The sequence below is a fragment of the Toxorhynchites rutilus genome, chromosome 1 (genome assembly GCF_029784135.1).
Source record: "Toxorhynchites rutilus septentrionalis strain SRP chromosome 1, ASM2978413v1, whole genome shotgun sequence".
Classification (NCBI taxonomy): Eukaryota; Metazoa; Arthropoda; class Insecta; order Diptera; family Culicidae; genus Toxorhynchites; species Toxorhynchites rutilus.
This window is the reverse complement of record NC_073744.1, coordinates 76,896,852-76,918,515: the sequence shown is the minus strand read 5'-3', so window position 1 is coordinate 76,918,515 and position 21,664 is coordinate 76,896,852. Positions and strand designations below refer to the sequence as shown.

Sequence of the window (21,664 nt, the reverse complement as noted above, 5' to 3'; positions counted from 1 at the left end):
CTCGGCACTTTGGTACGCTTCGTGGGAAAGCATATGTTAGACCACCCTCACACACGAACACGGGCGCCTTCATCTCGTGGGTGAATGTGGGAAGCTGCATTTTCCGAGCGAACGCTAATAGGAACAGGCAAATCACGATAAGAAATTGATGTTATTACTCTTTGTGTGTGTTTCTGGCTACCTTATTCGGTGCTTGGAACTTTTGGTCTGAAGAAAAGTCATACGCTCTGTATTCGTTTCAAGTTTATATTTTATTCACATACATTGTTTCTATAAATTAGTATCGTTACTTATACCTTATGTCTATCGCAGCATTTTTTTTTCTGTTTTCTACAAGTCTTATCGTGTTTCGAGTTACGTTTCTATTTACGTTTTCATTAAGCTCGTATCTCTAAGACATGAAAGTTACTTCGCACGTATTTTTTCAACCGAGTAAAAGGAAATAACCCCTGAAACACTGTTCGTTTTGTTCGAGACTAGGTCCATGTAATCCTACAAGATCGACAGATATAACTACTTCAGTGGAATACTGCTATTTATATTATCATACGAACACCACTTCTTTGCCATTCGATCTAACGGTTCCCTTTATTCACTACAGAAACAGCCATCCTTCGAGTTTTCTTTGATCCAGTCCAAATACTGCGTCACCCGGGTGTAAACGCCCGGATAGTAAGGTCGTGCACAGCCATTGCCCCACGATACCACCCCGATCAGCTCGTAGCGCTTGTCCGGTCGTACAGCGACCATTGGACCCCCGGAGTCGCCCTGGCAGGAGTCACGTTGACCGACGCCCAGATACCCGGCGCACATCATGTTATCGGTGATCATCGACGAGGTGTAGTTCGTCTCGCTGCTGCACACGTCGTTGGAAATGACGGGAACTTCGACCTCCATCAACGTGCAGGACGGTTTGCCATCCTCCTTGAGCGTGCCCCAGCCCGTCACGGTTCCGTTTGTACCGACGTATGTTTTCGCTGAAAATAATTTGATGAGAGTGAGAGAATGAAACGCAAACGTCATTATATCGTTCATGGGCTTGGTGGAAAGTGCTGTCGATTGAAGTGGGAGCGAAAGATTGATGCGTCACTGGGTACTATTCGAAATCGTGCTTGGAATATGGAAATAAATTTATACCGGAGGATGTGCCATTTGTGGGGCGTGAAATGAAACGAAATGTGCCAGAGCAGAATGTGGCAGTTTTACGTATTGTAATTTATGAAATCGTCACAAGCGTCACGAATGAATTGCACGAGAAGGAATTCGATGCTCAATTCGAGAGGATGAACTACACACGGTAATGATCCTAGTGTGTATATTGTCAATTTATGGGAATTTATCGCAAATGCAAGTCCAAAAACGCTTTGGGAATTTAAGCAACTGTGCCCGTGTCAAGTTTCTATAAGACCAGTTACGTTTTCCGTTTTTTTACTTAGTTTCATTAATAAATCTAGAAAATGCCGAAAGGAAAAATGCTCACGGAGAGAAAAAATGAACAAACCGTTGCATTTAACCAAGGAAATGTTGGAATTAGAGAAATTGTTCGTCGGATTGGACGATCCCATCAAGTAGATCTCAATCATTTGACGCATCCTCAAGGATACGGTAAAAAGAAGAGAGCTCCACGTAAATCGAAGCTCTCTGACCGGGATAAGCGGGAAATAATTAAAACAGCTTCGAATACTTCAAAATCGCTTATGAGGACAATTCGTCAAATTTTGGGAGAAAGTCCTTACATAAAGAGGGCTGAAATAGTTAAAGCTCCAAATCTTACAGCATCTCACATCGAAACGAAACCATAACGAAAAGTTCTTCAATTATTTTTTTACTTTTACCTTTCTAGGTTACCTTCAGTGACGAAAAAAAAGTTCAATTTGAATGGTCCTAATAGTTTCAACAAGTACTGGCGTAATTTACGGAAAAAAGAACATAATTTTCCAACCAGGAATTTTGGTGGAGGCTCGTGCATGGTTTGGGTGGGATTCTGTGCCACTGGAAAGCTCAAGACAGCTTTCACACCATTCAAGGATCACATACATGTTCTGAAATCGTGACTCATACCGTTTTTGCGTGGATATCGTCACAAAAAAATGACATTCCAGCAAAAAAAATGCTGCTATTCATACCAACTAGGAAACTAAGCAATGGATTAGGAACCAAAAACTTATTTTTTTGGACTGACTGGCTCGCTCTCCGGACTTGAATCCTGTTGAAATTCTTAGGAGGATCCTTGTTCGCAGAATCTACACTGAAGGATAGCGGTACACCACGATTGAAGAGCTCAAGGTCGCTATTTCGGAAAAATGGAAAAGTATCGAGAAATCCGTTCAGCATAATTTGGTAAATAGTTTGCCAACACGAATTTTTCAGTTTATTAGCCGAAATGGTAAGGTTGTCAATGTAATATGTAATATGTAAATCAGACAATATTTTTGAATTTTTCATTGACAAATAATAAATAAACAAACAACTCTTTTGAACGTAATTGACATAAGATATACTTGATTCTAAGCATTCAACAATGTTTGAATGTAACTTGTAGAAATTCTAACTGTTTGTGTTGCAACGAAACATAATCAGGGTGGTCTTATAGAAGTTGGACAGAGTGTACATATTGGCATATCGTTACTGAAAATTCACAAATATTTTTAGTTAAAGCTGTACATCAGTTGTTTTTCACTGTAATCAATTTGCATAAAAGTAGTTACCTCATCAATGGACGGTTTTTTTTCTACCCATCGTGAACTCAAACCAACGAACTTAGACATTTATCAAGTATGGTAAAAGGTCCTCGCAAAGGTCCTCGCTATTTTATACGAGTGAGTACTTTTCGCTATTTTATACGAGTACTGCACGCTATTTTATACGAGTGAGTACTTTTCGTGTACGCTACAAAAAAAACCAAGCTCACCTGTAGCGTTTGTCAAACCACGGTGAACTCAAATATCGATGCATGCAAACGTGCATGTGAGAGAGAGAGGAACGAATTCGTTTTGGGGGAAGTCACTTCAAAATGCAATGAGGACAATTTGAATGGGAAGAATGATATAGTCGAGTCGGTAGAGTGAGATAGCGACTAAACGCCCGACTGACTGTTCAGTCGTTTTGGCGGAGAAACTGCGTGAAGAGTCAAAAGTCATTTACCGACTGACTATGGATATAGTCAGTCGGTTAGTCAGCCGACTATCCTCAGTTGACTATGACTATGCTGAGCCCTGCTTGCCATCAATGACTCGTAACAGTCTGGCTCATCGAGCGGCGCTCACGACCGGGGAACGCATTTGATTTTGCTATCAGAAATTTTTGATTAACTCTATGAATGCATTTGTGTGTGCATGTGCGCGTACCTGTGCAAGGGCGTTTACGTTGACATTGACTTTGACCGTTGACCGTTGACGTTTGCCGACAAGGTCAGGTGAGGTTACGTCACAAAAGTATGACAACAGACTGACAACAAGCCAATCTAACTATCAAATATTTTTCAACTGATTATGCTTATAGAAAATTTTCTCAATTTCACTATAACATCGTTTAATTTCGTGTGATTGATACATAAAAACGCAAAAAAAAAGTGTTTGCAGTGAGTCGAAATGTTGTCACGTCACGCTGGAATACTTTTCGTGATGCGACAACAACTTCTTGAGACAGATGATACTCCTCTATTTGTGGACCGATCTTAACCAAATTTTGTGGGCTGTTGATCCTCGTTGTTTGCTCAGAGAAACCCAAGTATTAAAATGTTTGAACTTAGGTTGATTTTATAAACTAAAAGAATGCTCTATTTTTGTGTCGTGACAACGCTTCAAAATACCTGTTTTTCAAATCCTTACTTCTCATAAATTACAAAATCAAACCTAGGTCTACACACGGCTCTTCAAACAAGTATTGAATTATCCATTCAATGGTATATAGACATTGAAGTTTGGTTAAGCAAGTGCAGAGATATCTCAAGAAACATAAAAATAGTGAAAACTTGAAATATTTTTAATATTTATCTAGTTTTATAAACTCGTCTCTCTCGAAGGTTGGTGCATAAAAATCAAATTCGTTTCAAGGAATTTATGTTAGAACTAGTGCTTACTCAGATAACGTTTTCAATTTTCTCCTAAATCTTGATTTGAAATTCGGTTCTTCGGTTCAGAACCTCATGGAATGGGTCAGTAGCTTAAAAAAGCCTTGAAAACAAACGATTGAAATCACACCAATCTGTATATAAGCTGGCGTCCGCTCGACAATCCTTTTAGTTGTGATTGGAAAGTGACAGCAAGATGGTCTCGCTCGCTAGTTTCAACACTATGTTCTTTTCTCCCAATACCATTTTTTCCTGTAGTCGGGTCGAACGGAGCCTTTAGCGAAGAACGAAGTGTGGATGACAATTCGATACAGATTGTTCACAAACGGAGCCATTGACTATGGATTTGATAGCGAAGAATACGGAATGTTTGATACGGTGTAGTGCATATTTCACCATATCAAAGAAATCACTTTGATGAAAACAGCGTTGTAAAATGATTTATATACGAATGCCGTAATCGATTGTCGTTTCCAATTGTTGGGAAGGGGTGTATTATTTTTCCTGAGTAATTCCAAGGAGGCATCAATTACTTACATAGTTCATAAAAAAGATAAAATTTCCAAGAGGTATATGATTGCTACTTATCGATTCGAAAATTTGTTTCAATAGCTTAAAAATTGTTGTGAAAACTGGCTATTGAAATCACACAAATCTGTATATAAGCTGGTGCCTGCTCGTAAATAAATCTCAACAGATCTTCGTTTTTATGGTGCTGAAAGCGGACACGGTTTGCTGAGGACGACAATGAAGTGTCTTTTTCAAGGCAAGGGTCACGAAGGAGTTTGAAGTATAGTTTTCTTTTCTTCACAAGAGCCCTTCTCAGGGCTACAGAAGAATGAACTTTAAAGTTTATAGTCTCTACAATCCCAGAAGAAGGATGAAATCCATTTAGTTCTTATTGCGATGTGGATAAAATATGATCACGCTCACACGCCTATGCATTATGCCCTTCTCTCCCAATTCCATTACTTTTCTGCAACCAGGACTGAACGGACCCGCATTGTTTGGTGAAAGCAGAAGTTCTATTATAGAATGCTCACGAATGCCGCTATTGACCGATGAATCCAATTGTCGGGGCTTAAGGAGGGGGTATTATCTGCGCTAGATATTTCCGAGGAGGAATCGATTCCTCCTTTGAGCATAAATAAATCTTTTCTGGCTAAACGAAGTGGTATGATAATCACATTATTCGAAAGATGAAATGTCTACGAGTTATATTACTTTTGATTGCTAAGCCAATGTTAGGCCTACGTCCACCTTGTGGTTATATAACAGATATAACCCATTTATAGTCTGTTTCACTATTATTTTCGGTTCATATGCAAAATTGATCGTTGGTAAACATTCAGGGTTTCCTTTCATTTAAGACCAATACAACAGGAGCTAAAAGCCACGTAATCAACAACTTTCGCTGAGATATCTTTCTATATTTTTTTTTTTGTTTTGAAGAATTTGATGCATAAATTAAAAATAATCGGAACAAACAAAACTGAAAAATTTAATTAAAAGATTTCAACCAATTTTTCCATTAATGTTTGGTTCATCAACAGAATATAACATTGATAAACATTCAGAACTTCTTTTTTTTATTTCAGACCAATACAACAGGAGCTACAAGTCACGCAATTATCAACTTTCGATGCGAATTTCCCGGAAGACTTAACTACAAATCGATCAATTTGAAACTAAAGCAAATTTATTTTGTTATAGATAAAAATACAAATATGCCAAATTTCCAAGATTTTAATTTATTTTTTTTAATTAAATTTTATTTAACTAAAAAAACATTGAAATTGAAAAACAAGCAAAGTTCACGCTTCCCGTTGTGTCTTGTCCTTAAATTCGAGTTTGCATTAACTTTATTGATAATAAATGTTAACCCCTTGAACGGAAATGACGTTTCCAACTCGTCATCAATTTTTTTGAACAAACTGACGTAATGACGTTAAATGACAGATATGACTAAAATAATGGGGGATATTTTATATGAAACTGATAATGACAGGGTTGAATAGAGTGAATATGAACCGTAAGTTTCTGTATCAACCCCTTCTCCTAAAACTAAGAAAATTAAATCGTGCTGACTGTAAATAAATTGGATGATGCTTGCAAACTGTAACAAAATAGGATAACTATGTATTGCTAAAACGTTACACCGAAAGGAACAGCGCAGGCTCCGATAATTTCAAAGAGTAGATTACGAATACAAAAAAAAACAACAATTTCTCCTCGTGTTCGACATCCTATTGTGCGCATTTAAATCAATTACATTGCCTTTTCGAGACAATTTACGATTTCGAGTCTAAAACTCATACCTCAGACGTCTCTACGCGACTATTGTTCTTCGCCGAGCGACGTGAGTTTATTAAAAATTCAAACTCCGGACACCGGTCATGAATAATTTATCGAAACTCGAAACCCAATTTCACCGATCAGAGTGTAGAGTGTTTGGTGAAACGTGTCTTCTCGGTTGACCACTGGGGGAAATTCAATCCGAGACAAAGAAACTTCCAAAAAAAATCTACACTCTCGAAGCATCGAATACAGTAAGTGATAGGTACCACACTTTCAAATTGTTTGATCCGCGCCTTTTTTGTTATGTTTACCTTTGCGGAACCTGAGAGCTCGCACCAAGTCACCGCTGCAGTAATTAAGAAAAGAAATTGTTGCTGGGTGAAATTTGACGCGCCGCCTCGCGCAAACTTACATGGATCCGTTGGCAGACAGATTGGCCGGATGAAGTCCGTGATGGGAACGCGATCGTTCAGTCGCAGCAGCGCAATGTCGTTGTCAAAATTGAGGAAGCTGAACTTTTGAGCGATGGCACGCAGCACGAATCGGGTTTCCGGCCGGACCGAGTCATCGCAACGGTTGTGCTCACCGAATGTGACCTTGATCATGAACCACATGAAGCTAACGGTTGGGGAAGAGAAGATGGAAATATGGGTTTATCAGTGGACTTGAATTGCTGGAGTACTTAGTCTGAATTTGTAGTGTTTCCAGTTTGTAAAGAATGATAATACGGCGAATGCAATTACGGTTTGTTGGCAGAAAATAGCTTACCCTTTAACACAGTGCGCTGCCGTCAGCACGTAGCGATCGTTAATCAGCATCCCGCCGCAGTAGAACCGATTGAAGTAGCTCAACCGTGCCATCCAGGGAAACTCGTTGATCCCTGTGGGTGCTCCACCGACGATTCGCGAAGCATCGTTACGCTCTCCACAGCCTGCAAGCAGAGATAATAAAGCAACATAAAATATACATAAATTCCAACAGACGCCGACATTATGTGCAGTATATATTAATTACCCAACAGAACTAATCAAACATGTTATACATCATACAGGTGGCTCGAGGAAAATGCTCATAAATGGATTGAAGTCCGCTGCGTTATGCCGTGAGAATGGAAACACTATGATTAGTGCGATGCGGATCGCTTGTAGGAAGGCAGTATGTACAAACAATCATTTACTCCGATTGTAGCCTCCGGCTAGCCAATCTTCCATCACGCTGAACGTCTCCGCATTGAGGGGTATCCATTTATCAGTTTGTATTGACGCGCCACCAAGAAGGGGTCATATATCTTCGATTACACCGTGAGGAAAATGACTCCGGGATAGTAATAAATCCCGATGTAACACTGTAATCAAACAATGAAATAAACGTTGGAGGAAAGTGGAGGAGATTGCATCCAATTTGGGAACGTTTGTCCCCAATGGATATACGTAGCAACGTACGAACGAACTGAATCATTCACAAATTGTTCGGAATAGGTTCACAATCTGTTCATGGGATTGCCATCAGGCTGGCTGATTCAATCAATCGACTTTATCATCGTTCGACGTGGAATATTATCATAAAAAAATCATTAAAGCAAAAGCTCACACCATCAAAAATGAATCGTCATTAATTTCCAGCTTTCCAGCTCAAATGTAAAAGCTATCGACATAATAGCCCCTCGTGAGCGAGTCTGGGGCAATTTATAGCCATACAAAACAGAATTCACAGAGCTTTTTTTTGCCTAACTCTCGAGAGATAGGTACAAAAAAACTGAAAATTATATGGATATAGCAATTAAGTCGTACGAAAGCTGTGAAAGTGAACAAAACATGATTCATCCATGAGCTGCTTTGGTAGAAAGAAGTCATGCTCGTCGTCATGATTGAAAATATCTGAGTATTGAATAGTGAAAAAAATGTTATGATGGATATATATTCGTTTTTTTTTTAGCAAAGTAGTTCGACTAATGGATAAGAAAGATCTTTTCAATACTATATGTGTATTCGAAAAAGAAATATTGTGAAACGACAACATGAGAAACTAGAATCTACTACATGGGCTGAAAAGTCTCGGGATTGTTAATGGAAACAATCGTTTTTCGGGCAAAGCTGTATTCCTCAACATTGTTTTCTTCGAAGGCAATATACCAACATTTCGATTCCCTTTCTGTAGAACGAAACGTCTATGTTTTCGAAATATGCCTTATTGCCACTCTGCAGACTGCCTATTGGACTCAGGAGTATGGTAATGGACCCACGTTTCATCCATCCATTCACAAAACGTCGAAAGAAGTCCACTCGATTACGCTTCAACAACGCGAAACTGGCTGTTGATTCATCATCGCGTCGCTGTTTTTGGTCGACGGTCAGCAAACGCGGAACCCTTCGCGCGGATAACGTTTTCATGTCCAAAATGTCGTGCAAAATGTATCTCACTCGTTCTTTTGAAATGCCCACGGCCTCAGCTAGCTCGCGAGTCGATGCGCTTGTTTTACGATTTCTGGATTCGTAGCCTCTTTAGGCCTTCCAGAATACGATATTCCTCTTTTTCCATTTTCTATATGAATGCTAAGGTAGTGTACTTAAACAACTGTGAACAAATAAACGAAATGTCTTGAAACTTCACACATAAGCTAGTGACAGATGAACCTCTCGAAATGAATCTTGTTCATTTTTATTTGCGCCATCTGATTATTCTTTAAGTAGTCTAAGTAGTCTTGGAGATCAGGTGCCAATGACGAATCAAGTTATCCCAATCATTCACATTTGATCCTTAGAATTTTCCAGTGACACTTTTGACTACGAAGATGTCTCTGATTGAATGAAAAAATCCTATTTCGACTTTGATGATCAATATTACACAGATCTTCTGGCAGCTATAAAAATTGATTTAAAAATTAAAAAAAAAATTACTTTAACAAAAAAAATAGTGAGGGGTTGTGTCTAGGACTCGACCGCATACTCGACATAGTACTACGAAATGCTATTATTCAGTCTGCGTGTTTGTCCCTTTGGATATTATTATAGAATAGATCGAAATTTTTCGTATAAACTTTTCAGTTTAGATCTGCCATCGAATTATTCCACTTTTCTAATAAATAAAGCATTAAATCCAAGAACACAAAAACGTTTACCAACATGCAGTCTATGGCTCTATGGTTAATAGATGCTGTAAATTCTGCTTTTACACTCTCCCCATCGGTACAAGTTTTCATCAGGCGGAGCATAAATTGAAATAATTCCTCTCTCCGCAGTGTCCGCCAACCCTTGTTCTGTTCAACAACTATCGACTATTGCACAGAATGTATGCACTGAGCTGCGAGAGTAAAATTATTTTCTGTCGATTGATGCAAATGTCTCTGCGCACTATCGAGAAATGGTAGAGCTTGAATCGCAGTATATGCTCTCTCCACTCTCATTGCCCGTACAACGAACGCTGCATTTCATTCGTGTATCACGTATATGTCAACGTCTTTCCGATCTGCTACAACAAATTATTGAAGATGAGCGCTTTTCATTTATTTGGTTCCGTCCTCACTATGATTCGAAAGCATACTTCAATGACTTCATACTTGTACCTAAATAAATGCAGTGTATGTCCATATTTCTAAATTATGAATACTCTTCCATATTCACACATGCATGTCCTCTTCGAGACTGTTGAAGTGAATGCAAACGAAATTGCACTGCAGTGTGTAATCTTTTCCATTCTTGTATCGAGCTGTGTGTGTGCGTGATATAAGCATTGGGAATAAATGATGTCCACTAGATGGGCTGTGCTTACTAGCTCCCTTGCGACTGTGATTTGAAATCGCAAATGGTTTATTTATACCGAATAAGCTGAGAAGGGCAGAAGCGAATGTATTAGTTTCTCGTTATTGACGGTGCGGGTAAGTGTATTGCTTAAACTTCTGCACAATTTTATCCTGACACGTTCAGCTGTTGCAAAAAAAAATTACAAATTTCACTGGAATAAATGATTTGTGCCTTCCATTTTCATAGTCTGTATGTAAGAAGTTTGTGTGTGTATGAATATTTGTGAGTGCCTTCATTACTTACAACCCACATACCCACAAACGTTCATTCAGGTACAATTCGGGATGAAGTTCTCCTCTAATTTTCTCAAAAAATTTATCAATCGGAAAAACAACAAAACAATAACAAGGAAATATCATAAAAACCTTTAGGACCAGCTGCATGAAACAAAATGTGACAAAAATTTGCTTTGTACAATAAAAAAAGCTCAATCATTACAACGCATCGTTCATAACAACAATTTTGTATAGGCAAAACTGGGGTATTGAAGCCTGAACGATACCCTATTAACCTGATTTGACTCCCCTTATGTTCCTAAAACTCGAAAAACATCATCTTGGCAAGCGTATTTCATCAACTTAAAAAGTTATTCTGAGGGTAATCCAGAAAATCATTTAAGGGATTAGATACATAAAATAGGGATTGGAATAGAAAAATAGAAAATGTATTTTTGCCTGAGAGAGAATATACTGAACTATGGTTTCTATTTTTCGGTCCGCGAACTTTTCAAGCAGCCTTGTTGTCAGTGGCTCCCATGGCAAAGTGGCTGGCGTCACAAATGATAGCTTCGAGTTCGATTCCCGTTCAGATCGAAGTTTTTTCCCCGAAGAAATTTCTTCCGATTTGCGCTGGTCCGCACGCACTGCCAGAATGTTCATGGCATAATTCTTTTTCGGAGTTCTCAACCAAGAAGCGATAAAATTGGTGCAAGTAAAATACTGTCAAAATAATGTCCTTCCTAAAGGTTTCATCTGATGCAAAGTTGGAGAACATTATCAAATCATGCACCACGTTGGTTTCCATCTTGTGGAGAATTTCCTTGTTATTGTTTTGTTGTTTTCCGATTGATAAATGTTTTGAGAAAATTAGAGGAGAACTTCATCCAGAATTGTACCTGAATGAACGTTTGTGGGTATGTGGGTTGTAAGTAATGAAGGCACTCACAAATATTCATACACACACAAACTCCTTACATACAGACTATGAAAATGGAAGGCACAAATCATTTATTCCAGTGAAATTTGTAATTTTTTTTGCAACAGCTGAACGTGTCAGGATAAAACATATTTTATATTCATTTTATTAGCAGACCTGGCGAATTTTATCACTTTCTTGAACTATTGTTGAAGCATCAAATGACTTCATTTTAAAGCAACTATTGATCATTCGTCAAGAAATGTATTTATTCTGACAAGTGACAGTAAAACAAAGAGCGAAAAGATTCTGGTTGTTGGGTCAATGGTAATTTGACTCCACATCTGCACAAAACAGTCCAGGTAGCCAAACTGCCAATGTTCCAGTTTAAACTTTTTTAAACCAGTTTTTTCCTCGATCCAGTCAAACAAGTAAACCCTCAAATCTTCCAGTTTTTAAAACTATTATAAAGTTTTATCCAGTTTTTATATATATATATATATATATATATATATATATATATATATATATATATATATCCTTCTACTCATCTTATGTAAAATAAATTCACAATGTATAAATATGTTGTGTTGTTTTGGTATTGAATGTACTTTTTTTAATAATGGAATAATATTGTGGGAAGGTATTTACGGTATTCTATTATAGTATTTTACCTCGTATCTAATGCTAATTCATACTTATTTGAGGTCGAATTATCGAATTATTCGACCCGGATCGGATTGCCTAAACGTTGTATTTATTTTCAGATATTACGATACACTTGGGTAAAACTTTTTTTTATTAGAACGCTCAATTCAGAAATATTTGTTATCTGCTATTATGTATGTTATCAGGTACAACCTAACCTGAAATTATTCCAGAACTCTAATGAATAGACCACTGCATAAATCAGAGCACGGAGACGTCAGCCCCTATTCAAATGTTAGCGAATGGTAGCTGAAACTAACCAAGCAGAAACGTCTAACAGGAGGAAAGATAATACACCGTGTATTGATTTATTGTCTTCTTCTATTCTACATTCTTCGTGAGTGTGGAAAAGATAGCAACGAAAATAGTCAAAACAAACACTATTGAAATGTAAAAATTCGCGTTCAAACAAGAAGAGCAGAAGATCGAGGTTTGGTTCGATGCTGTGATCTATAACTAGAAATCATGTCCCTATGTCCCTCAATTAATCACATTATCGAGTAGTTTTGCGACGATCTTCTATCAACGATTTTTGAGCATGAAGCAATAAATACGAGATTTTTCGAGTTTTACCCAAACAAAATCATATTTTTAGAGGTTCTAGAAGAAAAGATCCTCAAATATTGTTTCACAGTAAAGTTCGAGCGTTTGGAAATGCTATTTTGATCTGTTCGTATGATATGATTATTCAAAAGTAGATTTAGCCGTTTTATGAACTACATATAAATTCTACAGGAAGCTTCAAAGGAAATTCTTTTTCTAAAGCTTTGGAATAGGTAAAAAAAATTATATAAAACAAAGCGAATCTTATTAAAATAAGGCAATTTTACAGGATTCAGTTTTCTTCCAGTTTTTTAAGGTCAATCTTCCAATTTTTTGAAAAAAAATATTGGCAACCCTGCTGATAGCTAATGAAACTTAAGGCCCCTGATACTTAGAATCCCTTTTCGAAAAATGGAAGATTGGAACATAAATAATTCTTGAACATTGAAGTTTCTTTAACGTCAATAATGAAATTGCACCAATGGTTTTCATTAAAAAAAATTCACAGCTTGGCCGCTAATGGGTTCTTAAAAACCCAATCATCTCGTCGAGTGAAACCGCCTATCTCCAATCGTTCCGAATTTCTCATCATTAGATTAATAACTCCAAATATAAGAGTGAAAAATTAGAGACATCCTAGCTAGTCGTGACCTCAACCTAATGCAATTTCTCAAAAGAAGTTATTACTGAATTGTTAGTCTTAATTATATGGAAATAAAGTTGTATTTTAAGGTGAAATTTGACTCTGTAAGTATAACTGATTAATAAACGTTTTTGGAAAAAAATGTATGGGGAAATGGGAATGCTTCCAATTTTCATCAATTTAAACCATATACAGACTATGGGATTATAGTGTATAGCATATCAAACGAATCTTAGAAAATTTCCGATTTGATTGGTATGCAAATCGTTGAAATCCGTTCGCAGCAAAAATAGTTATTAACGTTAACTTTATTTCATAAAAACGTGACCTGTTTTCTGATTTGGCACCCTTAATGTAAGACGTAGTCCTACGTCAAAATATAAGAGTGAAAATGTATATAAAAGTAAATACACAAGTTACCTCAAGCAAAACAAAAAACCGATCCAGCGCAGCATTCTTCCCCGCCATTGCGCATCGCCGCTGGTGTTCCCTTAATTGGCGGATTGCAGCCTGTCCAACGACAATGTCAACAACTTTGTCGAAATGCGAAATAAAAGAAAAATGCGTCGTTGTAAACAGACGCCAACGTGAGAACAGGTTCAATTCCCGGTTGAAAACGCAAACCCGAAAACAGTAAAATGTCAACGAACCAGCCGGCTGCTATAAGGCTGTGTTATTTTTAGTTATTTGTAAATATCATACTTGGAGGAGGATGTGGGGAGTAAATTGATGTCCTTGAACTGCTGTTCGTTGTTCGTTTCTCTTCCTCCCATCGGGAAACAAAATTGAGCAAACTTCCAACGAGACGACACATTCTGGAACGACAAATTATGGTTTCATTTTCATATCTGGTTTGAGTTTTGAACAGGTTCGAACAAAATGTTCGGCGTATGTTTCCGAAGCAGAAGTGGAGATAGTTTAGCATTTTGAGAAGTTATACTCCTAGAATTTGATATTGATGCTATTTTCAAGCACAAGCCTAAACATCAAAAGGTTGCCTCCAAAAGATTGCGCTGTGATATCGTATGACCAATAAAACAACATTGGAGGCTCGCAGTTTTTCTGGTGTTTGTTTGATGATGGTCTCAATAATTCACACAAGGTGGCCAGATCAATCGGTCTCATTCAACTGGGTGTTCCAAAATGATCCTTCCTGTCCCAGATTATTGTGAAGTTATAGAATTTTATTTGTTTTTGTTTTTGAAACAAAATATGCTTCTGAAAAATGGATTGCATTTTGGTTCTACGTGTGAGAACAATGAAATTTCTTTGAATTTATGATTACTACTTATTTCTTGTTTTATTTATTGACATCTCGAATGAAAATTAATATTTTGTTGAATGAAACACAGAAAAAATAGTCACTATTCAAATTTATTGTATTGACTTTAACGATAAGCTCTTCCGAACTAATATGCCAACAAATAATCGAATCATCAAAAAATGGTTCAAATGTATTTTCGAAATCGACTCCAATTGTCGACACACATTTTCTTTTATGACTCGAGTCCGAAATATACATAAAAGTTTTGGAAACATGAAACATTCAACACATGCACATGATATTAATTCAGTTTTCGTCTTTAGAATTATTTTTCTCTCAAACACGAGTAGATAATAAAATTCATTATTTGATGTCTGGTTTTCTGGCAATGAAATGCACAACACAGAGAACATTTTAGGCGCAATTGTGAGGCTTGTTGACTGGTTCGCATATCAAACTCGTAAAACCATGTCTAATCATCAGCTCATAAATAAAAACGTATGCTAATACTTGCCACTCAGCATACAGTCAAGGCGTGTTATTTGGAATAGAAATCCAACCAAGTACTTTGAAAAATGACGCAATCTATTGAATTGAGACGGGAATTAGTGAATGTGAAAGTAAAATAATTATTTCTAACAAAAATCAAATATTTCAACAGTTTCAAAATCAGTTGATCGGCTAGCTATTATATTTCGCTGATGATTATATTAACCATCCATATAATCTTGTCAAATGTTTCCCACATCAACCTGGATGGAGTCTGCATAACTCGAGAGCCAATCGAGCAAATGGAGTTAAATTTGCAAGGTTTTAGGGGAGCAAGAAATGTTTCTATGGTGATTCGACACTCCTCCCCCTATCTAAAGAAGGGAGGGGCCATCTGCCATACAAATGAAATCTTGTAACTAATCGATCTTTAATAAATGCCAATTATACTGTTACTTACAGTAGAATCCTTTCATCATGACTCCGCTTATAATGATCTACCGCCTATTATTACGTAATAACACAACGAAGTTTGGTTTAATATATTTTTTTTTGTAAAAAAGTCGGATATAATGACTTCGTTACATCCATAAGAACAAATTTACATAAAAAAACCGTTCGCAAAACGCTTTGCATGACGTCAACTTATTATGAACTACCTTCGATGTCCTTATAAACGGATTCCACTGTATTTCTAATTTCTCAAAATTGTGGAATTGGCGACACAATTGAGGAGTCAAAAGGTCCAGAGAACAGTCGTATTCTTAGTCCTCGGGAACAGCAGAATTTTCAATGAAATGTTGCTTAATTGTAAACTATTCCCTCAAATCACATACACCGACACCCTGAGCCTTGAAAATATCATCGTGTGATAAAGGTGGCCGTACACTGTTTGCCCGGAGGTCAAATATTTGTTATTTTTTGACAGATAAGGTTTGATTTGATATTTGTACAAACACTATTTTGTTTGCCACTATTCAATTTTCAACAGTAGTAAACAATATAAAACACCGAACATGGAAAAAATCAACTGAAATATTCAAGGTAACCTAACCATGTTGTGCACCCGTGGCCGAGTGGTTAGCGTCTCACATTATCATGCCGGGTGTTCGGGTTCGATTCCCGTTCTGGCCGGAGGATTTTTCGTCAAAGAAATTTCCTCCGACTTGCACTGTGGTCACGCGTATTCTAGAGCTTTTTTTTATTTTTTTTTATTAATTCGTTTATTTTTACAGGCTCAGTTACTTAAGTTTAAAGGAGCCGAATTCTTAAATATATTTTTAAAACTATATATATATATATATAGTTTTTATATATATAAACAATTTTCTTACATCTATGGTTAGTAAGGTGGAAAACCGATTACTCGCGGTGTACTCGAGTTTAGAAGGGTGACATATTTTTAGGAGAAGGATGGGATATAAGGAAATAGTAACAATGTTGATGAACACTTAATTCTTAAATCTATTCGTATATCTATAGTTTATTTACATTTCAACTTATTCTACTATTTATAGCAAAGGGACGAATTACCCGCAAAGGAAGGAAAGGAGGGTATAAGGATGTAGGGACAATCACACACGAAGATCTATAGCTTTAAGGAAAACATATATATGGGACATGTAATCAAGGTCTAACCGAGCCAACACATCTCTCACCGGCACATTGGGCTGTCTTCCTCGGGCCCGAAGGGAGTTTTCTAAATTCGATCTGGCGACCAGATACACCTCGCACGACCAAACAACGTGCTCGATGTCGTGATAACCTTGGCCACAAACGCAGAGATTGCTGCTGGCAAGATTGAAACGGAAGAGTAGTGCATCTAACGAACAGTGATTGGACATGAGTCGGGAGAAGGTGCGAATAAAGTCCCGACTCAAATCCAGACTTTTGAACCACGGTTTGAGGCTAACCTTTGGGATAATCGAGTGATACCACCGGCCCAATTCATCTTCATTCCACTTGCGTTGCCAGTTAGCGATGGTATTTTTGCGAACTAAAGAATAAAATTCATTGAAGGCGATTTGACGCTGATATATATCGCCTTCAATTGCACCTACCTTTGCCAATGAGTCAGCCCTCTCATTACCCGGAATTGAGCAATGTGAAGGGACCCAGACAAAGGTAATGACATAACAGCGTCTGGGTAAAGCACTCAAAATTTCTCGTATTCTCTCAAGGAAGTACGGCGAGTGCTTTTCCGGCCTCACTGAACGGATAGCTTCGACAGAGCTAAGACTATCCGTTACAATGTAATAGTGTTCAACAGGTCGTGAGGCGACGCTGTCCAGCGCCCAGTATATCGCTGCCAATTCAGCAATATATACCGAGCAAGGATTCTGAAGACTGTGTGAGGTGCTAAAAAATACGTTGAACACTCCAAATCCTGTGGACTCATTCATAGAGGACCCATCAGTAAAGTATATATTATCACAATTGATACGCCCATACTTTGCATTGAAGATTGTAGGAACAAACCCCAATCTAAGATAATCTGGATTTTCATGGATTTTCTCCTTCATGAACAGATCGAAATGTACAGAGGAATTGATGTAGTCAGGAAAACAAACACGGTTGGGAATATACGAAGAAGGAACAACCTGCATAGAGGTGAATTCATGATATGAACTCATGAATCTAGAATGAAAATTTAGCTCGATCAATTGCTCAAAATTTCCGATCACCAATGGATTCATAACCTTACACCGGATGAGGAACCGAAGAGATAATAAATTGAAGCGATCTTTTAGTGGGAGTACGCCTGCCAAAACCTCGAGACTCATGGTATGTGTTGAGGGCATACATCCCAACGCAATACGGAGACAAAGATACTGAATTCGCTCGAGTTTAATGAGGTGTGTTTTGGCAGCTGATTGAAAACAGAAACTGCCATACTCCATCACTGAGAGAATAGTTGTTCGATACAACATAATAAGATCTTCGGGATGGGCTCCCCACCAGGTGCCGGTAATTGTACGGAGAAAGTTTATTCTTTGTTGACATTTTTTACTCAGATACCTAATATGGGCCCCCCAAGTACATTTGGAGTCGAACCAGACCCCAAGATACTTGAATGACATAGCATGAGTGATCGGTTTACCCAAAAGTTGAAGCTTTGGTTTTGCTGGTCTATGCTTCCTAGAAAAAACCACCATCTCTGTTTTCTCCGTGGAGAATTCGATCCCTAGACCAATGGCCCAGGTTGAAAAATTGTTCAAAGTATCTTGTAAGGGTCCTTGCAGGTCGGATTCGTTTGATCCTACGACAGACACCACTCCATCATCTGCAAGTTGTCTTAGGCTGCAATTTTGTGTAAGGCAATTGTCGGTGTCGCTTACATAAAAGTTGTACAAAAGGGGGCTTAAACATGAGTCCTGGGGGAGGCCCATGTAAGAGACCCGACTTACTGCCGAATCTCCGTGAGAAAAGTTCAAATGTTTCTCACAAAGCAAGTTATATAACATATTATTCAATAGAGGCGGCAGACCCCGAGAGTGTAATTTGTCTGACAAAACCTCTATTGAAACAGAATCAAAGGCCCCCTTTATGTCCAAGAATACTGAAGCCATTTGTTTTTTTTCGGCGTAAGCCATTTGAATTTCTGAAGAAAGCAACGCAAGACAATCATTCGTCCCCTTGCCCCTGCGGAACCCATATTGTGTATCTGAGAGTAGGCCATTCGTTTCAACCCAACGATCAAGGCGAAACAAGATCATTTTCTCCAACAATTTCCGTATACAAGACAGCATTGCTATTGGGCGGTACGAATTGAAGTCGGACGCGGGTTTTCCGGGTTTTTTAATAGCTATAACTCGTACTTGTCTCCAATCATCTGGAACAATATTATGCTCCAGAAACCGATTGAATAAGTTCAACAAGCGATGTTTCGCCACATCAGGGAGATTTTTCAGCAAGTTGAACTTAATTCTATCCGATCCCGGAGCAGAATTGTTACATGAAAGGAGAGCAAAAGAGAATTCTACCATCGAAAACTCGGAATCAAGATCGCACCTATCTTGTGGTATATCTCGAACAATTTTTTGCACAGGAGCGGAATCAGGACAAACCTTCCGTGCAAAATTCAAAATCCATCGATGTGAATATACTTCGCTTTCATTCGTTGAAGAGCGATTTCTCATGTTTCGAGCCACTTTCCATAATTTTTTCATTGACGTTTCTCGTGACAAACCTCCCACGAAATTTCGCCAATAAGCACGTTTTTTCCCTTTGATCATATTTTTAAATTGATTTTCAAGGTCCAAATACGTCTGAAAATTTTCAGGGGTTCCACGTTTCCGAAAAGCTTTAAATGCATTCGATTTTTCTATATAAAGCTTGGAACATATGCTATCCCACCATGGATTGGGAGGCCTTCGACGAATAGTGGAACCTGGGATGGGTTTCGTTTGAGCGCGAACCGCGCTGTCATAGATCAAACGAGAAAGGAAGTTATACTCCTCCAATGGAGGTAAACCATCTTTGGAATTGATGGCTAGAGCAATCGCGTCCGAATATTTTTTCCAGTCAATGTGTCTTGTGAGGTCATATGCCATGTTTATAGATTCAGAAGAATTCGACCCAATGGTGATGGAAATTTTGATTGGCAAGTGATCACTACCGTTGGGGTCCTGGATTACATTCCACTTGCAATCTAACGATAGTGAATTCGAGCAAAGCGAGAGGTCACGAGCACTTGGGATAGCAGGAGGTTTAGGCACACGTGTTGTTTCCCCAGTGTTCAAAACGGTCATATTGAAGTTGTTACAAAGGTCATATATCAACAATGAACGATTGTCGTCGTACTGTTCCCCCCAGGCAGTTCCGTGAGAGTTGAAGTCTCCCAAGATCAATCGTGGCTCAGGAAGGAGTGAGCACATGTCATCAAGTTGTTTGCGGCTAACCGCAGCTCTCGGAGGCCAATACAAGCTGACAATACAGAGGTCTTTGCCTCTGATGTTTGCATGACAAGCAACAGCTTCGATCCCTCCAATAGGTGGAAGGTCAATTCGAAAAAATGAGTGGCACTTATTGATCCCCAATAGTACCCCTCCGTATCTGTCATCGCGGTCCAAGCGTATAATATTAAAATCGTGGAAAGAGATATCATCTCGCGAAGAAAGCCAAGTTTCGGACAGAGCAAAAACATCACAATTGAAGTTATGAATTAAAAATTTGAATGTATCCAATTTAGGGATAAGACTACGACAATTCCACTGAAAAACAGTGATATCTCCGACCTCTCTATCTAAATTAGACATCAAGAGAGATAATCATTGCAAGGAGGGGCCATGTTTGCATCAATTGCTGTAAAATTGTCTTTTATACTGGAAGCATTGAGATGACAAGGGTTCTGATGGAGTCGGAAACATTAAAACACTTGAAGATTTGATCCAAAAGGTCAGACAACTTTATAAATCCCGATTGGGAAGTTGAGCTGGACGGAAAAACAGGGACAGTTGGGGTTTTTGATGTCCCCTCGAGTGCTGGGTCGTTCGAAGGTGAACTATTCCCACGGAAGCCAGGAGGAACCTGATTTTGCTTGTCCGCTGCACTCGATTTTTTAGGCATGCTAACAGGGGGTATCACCGGAGGGGCTTGTCCTTGAACTTTGGGAGTGGTCACATTTTTGCGCCGGGGATTCCCTTTGAAAATAAACGGTGTGCCCCCGCTAGCTGTGTCCGCTTCCATTTCATCAACTGGCAACGTGGAAAAGCTATTGTGTGTTGAGATTGGTTGTTGTTGTTGTTGGGCCAGTGGAGAAGCGAATTTCCGCAAAAGTGCGCTTCGAGCGTTCCTTTAAAGAGCGCTTCTGTTTCTCCCAGCGACTCTTGTAAGTTTCACAAGCTGAGAGCGTGTGTGGGGATCCTCCGCAATATGGATACTTATGCTCAGTCGCACTGCAGGATTTCCCCTCATGTTGCTCTCCGCAAGTGGCACAGCGCTCCTTGTTGGCACAATAATCTGAAGTGTGACCAACTGACTTGCATTTGTTGCAAGTCATGGGCTTTGGCACGAAGAGTCGCACAGGTAGTCTCAATTTGTCCACCATAACGTAGTCAGGGAGGGCGGCACCAGCAAAGGTGACTCGAAACGAGTCTGACGGCGTAAATTTAGTTTGATCCCCATCATGGGAGAGTTTCCCGAGTTGGCGACAGTCCAAGATCTTTACTTCCATTGAGGGAAGCTTCTTGAACTTGCCTTTTCCTTCTTTTTTTATTTGTTCGCTCGTCAGACCCGTTTCAGTTATCACCCCCTCAATTTCTACGTTATGGGAGGGTATAAATGTTCTATATTCGAGAGCGAAGTGTTGGTCAGCAACAATCTCGTTTGCGTGTTTCCGTTCATTCACGACAACCCGCAATTTGTTCGGTCTAACCCTGCGAATTTCAGATACAGAAGTGTATCTGGCCAGATCTTTCATTATCTGAATCACGTTAAGGCTTTTTCCTTTTGGTTTTGGCCGGAGGAAAACAACCCACGGGCCAGTTCCAGGTGCATCTTCTGGATAAACTCTGACACGTGGAGCGGAAACAACAGTGGGAGAAGACGAGGACGAGGACGAGGACGAGGATTGGGTTGGATCGGAAACATCAGAAGGGGGAAGCGAAATCGATGATGGGAGAGGGGGAGTGGAAGTAACAGTCGGTTCAGAAGGGAGGCTTGCTATTTTCTTAGAGGGGGGCTTGGAAGGATGAGAAGATTCGTCCCCAGAA

The 21,664-nt window shown here is 38.8% G+C and overlaps 1 protein-coding gene across 1 annotated transcript in view; it reads right to left on the bottom strand.

Annotated features, from left to right (window-relative positions):
- Window positions 1–225: 225 nt before the first annotated feature.
- Window positions 226–21,664, bottom strand: part of LOC129761085 (uncharacterized) — a 149,992-nt gene continuing 128,553 nt past the window's right edge. Inside the window, exons 21-23 of the mRNA XM_055758788.1 lie at window positions 7,139–7,301; window positions 6,783–6,988; window positions 226–977 (exon numbers count right to left, since the gene is read on the bottom strand). Of these exons, the coding sequence (XP_055614763.1) occupies window positions 589–977; window positions 6,783–6,988; window positions 7,139–7,301 (758 nt within the window). The 3' untranslated portion in view covers window positions 226–588. The remainder of the gene's footprint in view (window positions 978–6,782; window positions 6,989–7,138; window positions 7,302–21,664) is intronic.